General features: G+C 40.5%; 1 protein-coding gene across 1 annotated transcript; it reads right to left on the bottom strand.

Moving 5' to 3' along the window:
• Nucleotides 1-799: 799 nt before the first annotated feature.
• Nucleotides 800-1,021, bottom strand: LOC133040235 (SS18-like protein 2). Its single transcript, XM_061119984.1, has one exon. The coding sequence runs from the start codon at nt 1,019-1,021 to the stop codon at nt 800-802; it is 222 nt and encodes a 73-aa protein (XP_060975967.1).
• Nucleotides 1,022-12,629: the final 11,608 nt, after the last annotated feature.

Raw genomic sequence — 12,629 nt, forward strand, 5'->3', positions numbered from 1 at the left:
GCATACTAACACATATATATGGAATTTAGAAAGATGGTAATGATAACCCTATATGCAAAACAGAACAAGAGACACAGAAATACAGAACAGACTTTTGGACTCTGTGGGAGAAGGCGAGGGTGGGATGTTTCGAGAGAACAGCATGTATATTATCTATGGTGAAACAGATCACCAGCCCAGGTGGGATGCATGAGACAAGTGCTCGGGCCTGGTGCACTGGAAAGACCCAGAGGAATCGGGTGGAGAGGGAGGAGGGAGGGGGGATCGGGATGGGGAATACATGTAACTCCATGGCTGATTCATGTCAATGTATGACAAAACTGCAATGTTGTGAAGTAATTAGCCTCCAACTAAAAAAAAAAAAAAAAAGAGCAGTCAGGGGTCCACAACCACAAACTGGTAGGAAGGAGAAACAGTCACACATCCATTTGGCAGTGTCTTAGTGGAAAGTCTCACCAATTCCTGCTGACCGCCCAATACCTGCTCAGTTTCCTCTTCAGGCTGAAACTAAAAAGGTTGACTTGAAGATGCCCATTATATCTCTGTTATCCAAACACACTTATTTCAGGATGGAGGATACTTGGAGTCAATTTAATTGAGGGAATCCACTTAATTATTAAATATTTATACTGAGAATATGGTTAAGTTAGTAGCTTTCTTCACATTTTCACATTTTTAAAAGAGCCACAGAGGTTCCATTCACATTTTAAGCAGTTGAGTTGGCAAAAATCCATTTCATAGGACATAGATCACATTCAATTACTCCTCACAACAGCCAACTGGAAGACTATTCCATAGCTTATGAAGCACTGGTTGGGTTGGCATCTGCGATGGTAGCCAAATAAATGAGATTTCTGTGTAACACATGCTGGTACTGGATGTACTCATTTGCCTGGCTTTTGTTCTGATATTCTGCAATACAGTGGATCAGCTGGTCATTCTCCTCCAGGAGCCGCTGGATGGTCTCCTGATTGACTTCTGCCTTCCCTCTCAGCCAGTCCAGTACGAAAGCCACCAACATCCCAGGAAGCCAGGGTGGAACTTGGCCTCAGGCCCGGCAGATCCCCTCTCATCTAGACCAGAGTGGACCTGCAGCTCCAGACGCACTATGGCCGCAGCGGGGACCAAGATAGGTCAGGAGAATTACTTTAGACTTTAAGTCAACATGCTCAACCAGCTAGTGGAATCCCTGAAATAATAAACAGTGGCTATATTATTATTCAAACAATTAGAGGGAAATGGAAGTAGAAAAAAAAATCAATTCAAGAGGAGGCAAACCAAAGGAGTTCCAGGGTGATCCAGTGGTTAAGACTGTGCTTCCAGTGCAAGGGCCACAGGGTCAATCCCTGGTCAGGGAACTAAGATTCCCACATGCCACGTGGCATGGCCAAATTTAGTAAGAGGAAGCAAAGCAAGAAAGAGGGGAAAAACGTAACAGATAGTAATAGGATCTAGTGCATTTAGAATGATGCCTTACATATTATCATTTTAATAATAATTATTCTTTTACTAACAAATAATGATATACAACAAATAACAGTTATTGTTATAACTGTTATTTCTGTGTTGGTAAATCTCTCTGTGGCATTCAAGACAAGGACCTTTTTAACAAGCATATTCTACTAATTCTCATGGTTCCTTGATATTAACAAGTCAGTAATACTAATTAAAGACAGACTAATTAAAATCTGTAGGAATTTAAAAGCTCTACTGTTCTCAAGGTGTATAACCTTAGGCTAGGCATTCACACTTGGGGCCTTAGTTTGCTCATCTGTAAAATGAGGGAGCTGGAGGGAGTTGGAAGACAAGTTCAAATTGGGTGGTTCTGTATTTTTAAATCCTCATTAACCAAAATAACGAGAAAGTCTTCTTACTCAAACCAAAAACAAACAAAAAAATGGAGTGTGTGTGTCAGAAATAGTTTGGGTGAGTGGTCTTTTCACAGCAATCACAACAGACACTCACAAGAAGTTCAGTCCCCATGGAGTAGGAAGCAGTCAAGTCTTGTTTGCTCTATACCAGAACTTGACAAGCTTGGAGGCCACTGACTAGGGACAAAGGAAAGCCTCCACTTAGAGGAGACTTGTCAAAGGCACCGGGCCCAGCTAGGATGGCAGGGAGTCTGGAGACTCTCAGAGAAGGCAGCAGGCTCACAGCTCTGCACCAAAGCCCTGGGGTTCGGCTGCCAGACAGCCTGAAGCTATCAATCAAACCCACTTTCTTTCCCCCTAATTACAAAAGACTTTCAAATGCACCCTTGTCAGATTTTTTGAGTCCCCCTCCCTGACATTCTCCTAATTCACAAATGTGTGCCCTTTATGTATTTTACACACACATGATGGTGTTCTCCAGATCTAGGCATTGCCAAGGAAACTCAGGTATCAAAGATAGCTGGCTCAACTTCCAGAGATAAACCTGGTCTGTGTGATGGCTGCTGAGAGAGGAAGGCAGAGAGCCTCTTGCAAAGTTCCCTTGAATTTACCTGTGGCATGATTCCTTCTGTTCCCAAGAAGGGTTTTATCTAATCTGCCTAGAAAGTGCTCCATTGACTGACTGTGTTATCACTATAAAAGAATCTATTGAACTAAAGTTCCTCCTCTGCAGTTTTTCAACATGGGATCTGCCCTGTCTGAAAGCAGTGTCATAAGCAAAATGATATGTGTACAAGGATGTCTACCAGAGCATTGTTTAAAATTGTGAAATATCAGTAAAAACCCATCAGTAGAGTCCTGGGCTATATATTGTAATGCTAGGAATTCAACATGTAGCAAAGCAAGTCTTTGATTGGTATATAAAGTAATGATTCCATTCTGATAAAAATCAATGGTAACAATAATAATTTTAGCATATGATAGGGAAAAAATTGAAGGAATGTGGGTCAAAAGGTTAACAATGATACCTGGGAATGGGTGAAGTGGGATGGAATTTGGAGAGACTTCACTGAGTGTTGTGTTTACAATGTTTCAATTTTATATAACTTTGTTTTCCTTTTGGATCAAAAGAAGGAAGGAAGGAAGGAAAGAAAAATAGTATTAGAAACATTTCTTCATTCCCTGGATCCCTGGTCTTGATGTTGTACCCTCTCATTAGCCAAGGTGAGGATTAGGGCTGAGGTGCTTGCATGCAAATCTTTTTTCCTGGAGAGAGGCAGTCTATTTCCGTAGTTGCAGGTTTTATTCCACAACATGCAGCAGCAGCTTATTGCCTTCACTCATTTGTAATGGCTCTGTCCTCAACAGCACATGTTGTACCAGTAGGCGTTTATATTTTAAAATACTTGAGGTAGCTCACTGTGGTATTTGACCACTGAGGAGTTTGAAATTCATTTATATATCACCTTTGGTTAAACTGATAAAGTCTTTTTTTTTTTTTTCCCCTGGAAGTAAAACTCTATTTTAGAGTTTACTTTTTAAAAAAACTACTCAATTTGTGAGGATATTTATTGCAACAGAAAGAATGGAGAACTTCAAGGTGCTGAGATTAAAATCTGATGTAGACTATCCATCCATTCAAAACTTTAAGGTTCCTATGGCTTTTTATATCTTAAACATGTCTATACATGCACAACTGGAAATTTTGACCCCAAATATTGCCTCAGTTTACTGGATATTTCCAGGGAGTATATATATGTTCTTTTACTTTATGTCTCCAGACTTAGCCTAACAAAACTTGGCATATTTGCATAGATTTTTTTTTGCTTGCAATTTATTTCATTCATCCACTCATTCAATAGACATCTATTATTATTACATATTACATACATACATATTACATATTATTACATCATTAAAACATAGCTTACATTAAAAAAAAAATAGCTTACATTTAATAGGTATATACTACTTGCTGGCAGTTAACACAAGCTAACATTTAATTCCCATTTATTATCTGCTGCTCTTTAATGCCTTCTTTTTGTGTGTGGCATTGGAGAGGATAGAAAGATGTTACCGAGACCCTGAAAGTATATACTAATAGATGATCCAAATATGGCTCTGTGCTCCCAAGGAGGGTGAGCTAGTAGCTGACTAGATGATGCAGTTGCTAGACTGAATAATAAATCCTGGTTCTCATACTTGAGCATCCAGTTAGCCTGGGACAGATTAAGGAGTGCCTAGAATGGTAGGCTAGAGCTGGGTAGTCATCACAACACAGAGGAGAGTCACTGCAAGTTTTGAGGCATATGTGAGTAGCTGAGAAAGCTGAGATAGGCGCTAGGATGATTTGAAGTTTTTTGTTTTTAATGATTTTATATTTATTTCGCTATGCTTGGTCTTCGTTGCTGCCCAGGCTTTTCCCTGGTTGAGGCAAGCGGGTGCTGCTCTTCCTTGGGGTGCACAGGCTTCTCACTATGGCAGCTTCTTTTGCTGGGGAGCACAGGCTCCAGGGCATGTGGGCTTCAGTAGTTGCGGCATATGAGGCTCAGTGATGGCGGCTCCCGGGCTTTAGAGCACAGGCACAGTAGTTGTGGCTCACGGGTTTAGTTGCCCTGGAGCATGTGGGATCTTCCTGGATAGGGATTGAACCCACGTCTCTTGCAGTGGCGGGCAGATTCCTCACTGCTGAGCCACTGCTGCTGCTGCTGCTAAGTCGCTTCAGTCATGTCCGACTCCGCGCGACCCCATAGAGGGCAGCCCACCAGGCTCCCCCGTCCCTGGGATTCTCCAGGAAAGACACTGCTGCTGCTGCTAAGTTGCTTCAGTTGTGTCCGACTCTGTGCGACCCCATAAAGGGCAGCCCACCAGGCTCCCCCGTCCCTGGGATTCTCCAGGCAAGACACTAGGGGAGCCAAATTTGAAGGTTTTTAGGCTAAGAGACTGGGAATCCAGAAATTATATTTTGATAACTTTAATTTGATATCACATAGTTTCTGTTAACAGAATCAGATCTAGAAAAATAATTAGTTCAATTTAAAACAGTTGATCTAAAAATCAGTTCTCCTCAAAGTAACTATTTGATTGAATATAAACTCTTTTAAAAAGTCATGTTTTTAGACACATATTCTAGTTTAAGATTATGTTAAGGGTGGTTGGAGAAAGTGGGTCCAATATGTAATCGATCCCAGGTATTCAATTTGCCTCCTCTGAGGCTTTGTTTCTTACCTTGAGAAGTGAAGACTGTTACTTGAGTCCAAACCCCCACATACCCTTTATTCTCTTTACATTTGAAAAAGAAATCAAATATTGACTCCTTTTTTTGAATTCTTTACTAGAGGCTTATTTTAGTTACGTTTAAGTTTTACTTTCCTCACAAGCAGCATCTTCCAGCGCCACATATGATAGCAATAGGGATCAGTGAAAGAAGTTATCTTTGGCTACAGACACAAAGCCTCCTAATCAGCAGCAGGAGTCTCATTCCCTTCAACTGTAGAATTACAGACCAGTAGATGCACCTCGAAATCACTGACGCTCTCAAGGGGAGGCAAAGAACCTAGTCAGACTAAGTTTCAACCCCAGTTCTGCCACTCATGAGTCTTGAAATCTTGGGGAAGTCATTCAGTGTTTCTGTAGCTTATTCTCGTCTACGAAATACAGCTAACTAATAATAACTCATCCCAGGTGTGTACTGGTTGTGAGAATTGCTAAACAATGGGCCAATGGAGTTGACTACAGTGCCAGGCATGTTGTCAGCATCTTGTTCAAAGTTGAGCATATATTGTCTCACGCACACCTCAGGACAGACAAGCCGCTCAGAAAACAGCATTTCTAATAGGAGTTGTTGGTTCCCAAGCCCTAGTACCGTGCTCTTACTTTAGGTGAGCTCTAGACGTAAAAATATAACAAAACCACTTCACAATTTATTCCTCCAGGGTCAATTGTTTTGAGAGCATTACTAAGAGAGGAGCCTGGTGGGCTATAGTCCATGCGGTCGCGAAGAGTCGGACGCGACTGAGCGACTAACGAAGATGCAATTTCCACATCTTTGATTTTTGTAAAACTATCCGCCCCAAACCAAAACTGACGCTCTCTCTCTCCCAGTCTGGCCTGCCTCACAGCTGTTCACATTCCCTCTGGGATTTTCAGAAGCTCCACTTGATCTGCAGGAGCCAGAGGAAAGTAAACATCTCCGTCAGGCAGGCACCCCACCCACCATTTTATTTTCCTAAATCACTCCTTTAGCTAATAGTTCTGGGACAGACACGCGACGCATCTGGCTCCAACCAAATATTTTCAGTCACTCGGATTCCAAGGTAAATATTTGCCAGTTCGATTGCAGTAACATTGGTAGCCAGAAGCAAGGAACCATTAATCAACTTTCAATCAGGGCCACGGCAGCCGTAGGGGTGTCGAGGCCCCGCCCATTCCCGTGAGCCCCTGCGCGGGCCCCGCCCCTGCGCTTCCGGTCCTGCGTGCTTGGGGCCTGAGCGGTTCTAAGGCCTGTGAAGGCAAAGCCCAGGGAAGAGAGGTAACTGGTGTGCCAACTTGCCTCCTTCTGCGAGAATGTTTCTTTTTCAGTCAGGTGTTGTCTTTTACTTACTCTCCACGACTTGTCACCTTGTGAGATGGTGTTGGTTGTGGCTATTTGGAAGTGTTGAGATACACCAGGGAAGGGTTAGGAAGCCTCTGAGGACGCGTTATAATGGAAGGGATTTGAGGTGGAAGGCCAGGGAGAAGCCGCCAAACGCTTGTTCCTATTATTTAAATTGCTACCTTAAGAGACTCTTAACATTGGCCGACGGCCTTTTTTTTAAATTGGAGGCTAATTACTTTACAATATTGTAGTGGTTTTTGCCATACATTGACATGAATCAGCCATGGGTCTACATGTGTTCCCCATCCTGAAGCCCCCTCCCATCTCCCTTCCCATCCCATCCCTCAGGGTCATCCCGGTGCACCAGCCCTGAGTGCCCTGTCTCATGCATCGAACCTGGACTGGCGATCTATTTCACATATGATAATATACATGTTTCAGTGCTATTCGGCTTTTGAGTGAAATGAATAAACAGGGATTTGTGTCTTACCAAGTCATTTGCACTTCGGTGAGAAAGTTTTTTTCTCAAAGGGCTGCATTTAATGCAGGAGGAATAATGAAGGAGAAAGGAGTCAGGAAAATGAGGAGAGTAGGGTGGAAGTATATCAGAAGCAGACTTCCTCCCTCTGTGGCAGGGTTTCTTAATCTTTTGGGGGTCCTTTTATGACTATGAAGACTATGAAAACTAAGGCCTGTTTGCTGTGTTTCCATTGTGTTCATCCCAAGGAGGTTCCCCCAGAAGTGTGTGTGTGGGGGGGGCTTTTCCTTCCATCCCTGTGGCACAGGTTGGCAGTGCCAGGTTGTGTCCTGCTCCCGCCTCAAGGCAGTGTCTCTGACCTGAGACTCGCTGCACACAGGAGCCTGCCTGGGAGCACACCCTCACTTCTTCACGTGTTGCCAATTTATTAACAACAAATAAACCAATTAAATGGAAAAAAAAAAATCTTTTCCCCAGGGAAAGGTTTGTGAACACAACATCTTGACTATAATCTGAGGAAATTCGTGTATCCTCAAAACCCATCCCTCTCCCAGATTCCCTTGCGGGAGCCTTCCACCCCAGGCCAGGAAACCTGGGGTTTTTAGGTATAGTATGCCCTGGACCTGAGGATAGGGATATTCCTTGTCTTGCCCAGGGGCAACACTAGGGTGTAAAGAGTAAGGCATTCCCCATAAGTGCAAAATTTAAGGGGACATCAAAAAGATCAGAAATCAAGATAATGTTTTAATGCAGTATTATAAACAAATGTGCAAACTATAGCTGTGGCTAGTCACCTTCTTTTGTAAACAAAATTTTATTATAACCAGAGTTCCAGTTGGATGAGATGGGTGAGGCAGGTTTGCACAAGTGCAGAGTCCAATTCTGTCTTTCTTTAGAATTTTGATATTGTGTGTTTTGTTCATGGATTTTTAATTTTTTAGATAGTGCATTAAAATATTATGTTTTGAATGCTGAGTTTTTTGTGTCCCCCTTTGAATTGGCACCTGGCAGTAGTACCTCCTTTGCCTTACCTTAGCCCCAGCCCTGCTTATGTGCAACATACTGTTCAATTAAAAATCATATCTAAGTGAATACTTACTATGTGCTAGGCCCTTGTGGCCTCACATTTACAGACAGCAGGGATAGTGGGAAAAACTCTGACCTGTTAAGAGGGTTGAGGTCTAGTCTTGGCTCTGCCATATTGCTAAATGACCTTGGCCAGGTCACTGAACTTTTCTGAGCCTCCTGTTATCTGCAGAATGAGAAGATGAGACTGGATACATTCCAGTTTTGGCAGTCTATGGTTCTGTGACTTTGAAAGAGGCAACTAAGCCATATTATTCCCTAGAGAACATCCCTCAGTGAGCACCCAATTCCACATCTCAGCCTTCCAGGATTTCCTTGTCTGACCTCCTTAATGAAAGGATTATATACTACAGCATTTCATTTACCTTAGTGTGAGGGCCGTGACTATCAAATGTCTCCTAAATTTGGTTAATGATTGCCAGAATCAAAGATTTTGACAGCAGAAGAGAGTAAGGTACAGAGTAATTTTGTTTTAAGAAAATAAGGCTCAGACAGGTGAAGTCAGTTGACCAAGGTGGCACAAGTGTTAGATTTAGAACCAAAACCCCATTCTCTGACTGCCATCCAGTTTTCTTTCCACTTCACCGTGATGAGATATGATGCTTAACTTGCTGTTTCCCTCCAGAGAATTTCCTAAAATTACTTTGCATATTCTCTCACGATGGTCTCTCCAAGTCCTGTGTTTTGCTGGTTTCCTTGTTATGATGTTGCTCCCCAAACAACTCTGGAATTCACCCACTTCTGAGGGATTGGGAGCCAGAATTCTTCATCAGTGCCTTACCCTCAAGACCTTTTCTCTCCCACCCCCATCTTGGGTGATTTAACTTCTATGGGGATTTTTAAAAAACTGATACAAGGTATATAATCTTAGGAAGTGAATTTCCTCCTCCTTTCTTTTGAAAGATATTTTTAAACATGGAGAAAACAAATGATGCATAACAACTCTATCAGGAGGGTACTGTTATTATTCCTGTTTTACTGATGAAGAAACTGGGGCATAAAAGGATTAAGTAATGTGCCCAATGTCTTTCAGCTAAGTATCAGAACTAGGACTCAAATCTAGACATCCTGACTCCTGGGTCTGTGTTTTTAACCAGCACAATGTGTGGCCTCTCTTATGGGCTATTTCACCTCAGCTTGGACAGTTCCTATAATGGGAAGCTTCTAGGGGATCTCCATTTTGTTGGTGGGCAGCTTCACCAGTAAGAATGTCTTTTTATTTGTTCGTACAAGCTGTAGGCAGTTGTCCAAAATAGTTTTCTATTGTCTAGATAAGAAAAAAGGTTAAAAGGAGTTGAGCAACACAAAGAATAAAATCCCTTAGTCTACCCTGCCTCCACCAAATATTCCTGACCCACTTCCAGTTCTGTGGGCTTCCTAAAAAGACAAAGTTCCCTCTTTCAGTTTTGTGTCTTTTGAAAGTAAAATCCCCACTCTGTGTATAAACACATAAACACATTGTTCCAGGAAAGATTTAAGGTAGCACACATGGATTATAAAATACAGTTAAGTAGCATAAATTCAAAGTGTATGACATGATCTAGTAATTTCACTTTTAGGTATTTATGCTTCAGAAATAGTTGCAGGAGCTTACAAGGATAAATATTCAAGGGTTTTTGTTGTGTCATTTTTGTAGTTGTGCAAAAAAACATGGTAGGCAGTTTAAATATACATCAGTGAGAAAATGGCTAAATAAATAAATAAATAATGGAGTACCTTTACTTTGAACTACTTTATAACTTCAAACAATTTTGTAACTTCAAACAAAAGGTAGTTCTTCCTGTGCTAACATAGAAAGATGCTAGTGTGGAATTTAGAAAGTAATTTTTAAAACTATATTTGTCAAAAAGAATATATGGTGTGCACTGAAAAAGGTTTTTAGGCATATACTCCAAATTATTAACCATGGTTACCCCCAGGGATAGAAGTGGTGATAGCAAAGGGTGAAAAAACTTTCAGTCAATCAAGATCACCCCTTATAATTTAGACTCAAAGGGCAAGTGTTTTTTGAGCAGCTTGGCTCAGGTCCAATACATCCTGAGTCTTCAACTAATGTTTGTTGAATTGATTAAGAAGCTGGATCTTATCTTCAGTATATATTGATAATTTAAAGTTTATTGCTGACACAGTAAATAATCATCTGAAAGAAAAAAGGTATTCCACTTTAGACTCCACCAAAAAAATATCAAAATTGCTTCTCTGCTATTCAGACTACTTTTAGCTATTTTTGCATAATGCTTAAGTAAATTCCATATTTGCTCTGCAAAAAAATCATTATTGACATTTTAAAAATTGGTGCTTGATGGAAATATTTTTCATCAGGAGGTACATCAGTTTTAAAAAAGCCACTTTTTTTCTCATTTCAGAAGTTAATAATGTGGAAAATAATAGTGTAAAGAAAAAAAAGAACCTGTAAACCAAGCCCTAAAGGTAACCACTGTGAACATTTAACTGTAGTTTCCCATCTTTTTTTGTATGTTCAGCCTTTTTAAATAGACTCTTCTATTGTGATAAAATATATATAACATAAAATATACCATTTAACCATTTTTAAGTACACGTTTCAGCAGCGTTAAGTACATTCACATTATTGTGCATCCATCTGACTTTCCAACATCAGAACTTTTTCATCATCCCAAACTGAAACTCTGTATCTATTCAGTAATAACCCCCCATTCTTCTCTCCCCCAGATACAAATAGCCACTAGACTACTTTCTGTCTCTGTGAATTTAACTACTTTAGTTACCTCATTGGAGAAGGAAATGGCAACCCACTCCAATATCCTTGCCTGGAGAATCCCATGGAGGGAGAAGCCTGGTGGGCTATAACCCATGGGGTCATGACTGAGTGACTGAACACAGTTATCTCATACAAGTGAAATCATGGAATATTTGTCTTTTTGTTTCTGGCTTATTTATTTCTGGCTATGTTTTTAAGATTCATCCATGTTGTATTATGTATCAGAATTTCATTATTTTAAGGCTGAACAAAAACCCTTGGTAAATATGTGCATTTTATTTATTCATTCATCAAAGGACATTCGAGTTATTTCCATCTTTTGGCTATTGTGAATAATATTGTTATGAACATTGGTTTAGAAATATCTGTTCGAATTCCTGATTTCAGTTCCTTGGATATATATCCAAAAAGAGTGTTGCTCAATCATATGCTAATTCTGTGGTTAATTTCTTATGGACCACACACTGTTTTTGACAGCAGCTACATCATTTTACATTCCCACTAGCAGTGCATAAGGGTTCCAAATTTGCCAACACTTGTTTTTTTACCTTTTAAAAAAATAATAATCTCCATCCTAATGGGTGTGAACTGGAATCTCACTGTGGTTTTGATTTGTATTTCTCTAGTGGTATTGAGCACCTTTTCATGTGTCTGTTGGCTATTAGTGTATGTTCTTTGGAGAAATGTCTATTCATGTCCTTTGTACACTTTTTAATTGGGTTATATTTGTTTTTGCATTGTATGAGTTTTTATATATTCTTAATATCAGTCCCTTATCAGATACATGATTTGCAAGTATTTTGGCCCATTCTGTAATTGCTTTTTCTTTCTATTGATAGTGTTCTTTGCACTATTTTTTTAATTTTGAAGAAATCCAATTTATGTTTTTGTTGTTGTTGTTGTTGTCTGTGCTTTTGGTGTCATATCCAAGAAGCCATTGGCAAATCCAATGTCATGAAACTTTTCCCTATGTTTTCTTCTATGAGTTTTATGGGTTTTTTTTTAAGGTCTCGCTTTTAAGTCTTTAACCCATTTTGAGTTAATTTTTGTGTGTGTGATGTAAGAGTCCAACTTCAATCTTTTGTACGTTCATATCCAGTTTGGGCACTTTTTGTTGAAAAGACTTTCTTTTCCTCATGTGTAGTGCTTTTCTGATGCCAGACTTTTTCTGGCTGAAGCCCAGACTGCTTCTTGGGGTTTCCTCACCCTCACAGGTGTGTGCTCAAGGGATTGTAAAGTTATTTAACTGGGAACAAAATGAAGACATGATGAACTTATTTAGTACTGAAGCATGGTGTCTCAGCAGAGTCTTGTGAAAGTGATAGTTCGATTATTGACTATAGAGAGCTTGCTGGAACCTCAGTTAAACCAGTTTCATTTGTTGTGAAATGAGGATGATGAGAAGAAGACCTACCTTGTTTTACCAAACAATAGCACAAATGCTGGAATATTATTATGGCTAACAGTCATTATTGTGGTTAATGTTTATGAAGAGAGTACTAAGTGCTGCTGCTGCTAAGTCACGTCAGTCGTGTCCAGCTTTGTGCGACCCCATAGACGGCAGCCCACCAGTATCCCCCTTCCTTGGGATTCTCCAGGCAAGAATACTGGAGTGGGTTGCCATTTTCTTCTCCAATGCATGAAAGTGAAAAGTGAAAGTGAAGTCGCTTAGTCATGTCCGACTCTTAGCGACCCCATGGACTGTAGCCCACCAGGCTCCTCTGTCCATGGGATTCTCCAGGCAAGAGTACTGCTCTGTGTTAAATGTTTTACATGTAGTATCTTACTTAATACTCAAAACAGTCTTATGAGGTAGGTGCTATCATTTTTACCACTTTAACCATCCCTGAGCTTCTT

Source organism: Dama dama, chromosome 20, assembly GCF_033118175.1.
Source record: "Dama dama isolate Ldn47 chromosome 20, ASM3311817v1, whole genome shotgun sequence".
Lineage (NCBI taxonomy): Eukaryota > Metazoa > Chordata > Mammalia > Artiodactyla > Cervidae > Dama > Dama dama.

Excerpts from the sequence above, each read along its gene's own strand:
- LOC133040235 (XM_061119984.1), bottom strand. The coding sequence starts at position 1,021 with ATGTTGGTGGCTTTCGTACTGGACTGGCTGAGAGGGAAGGCAGAAGTC.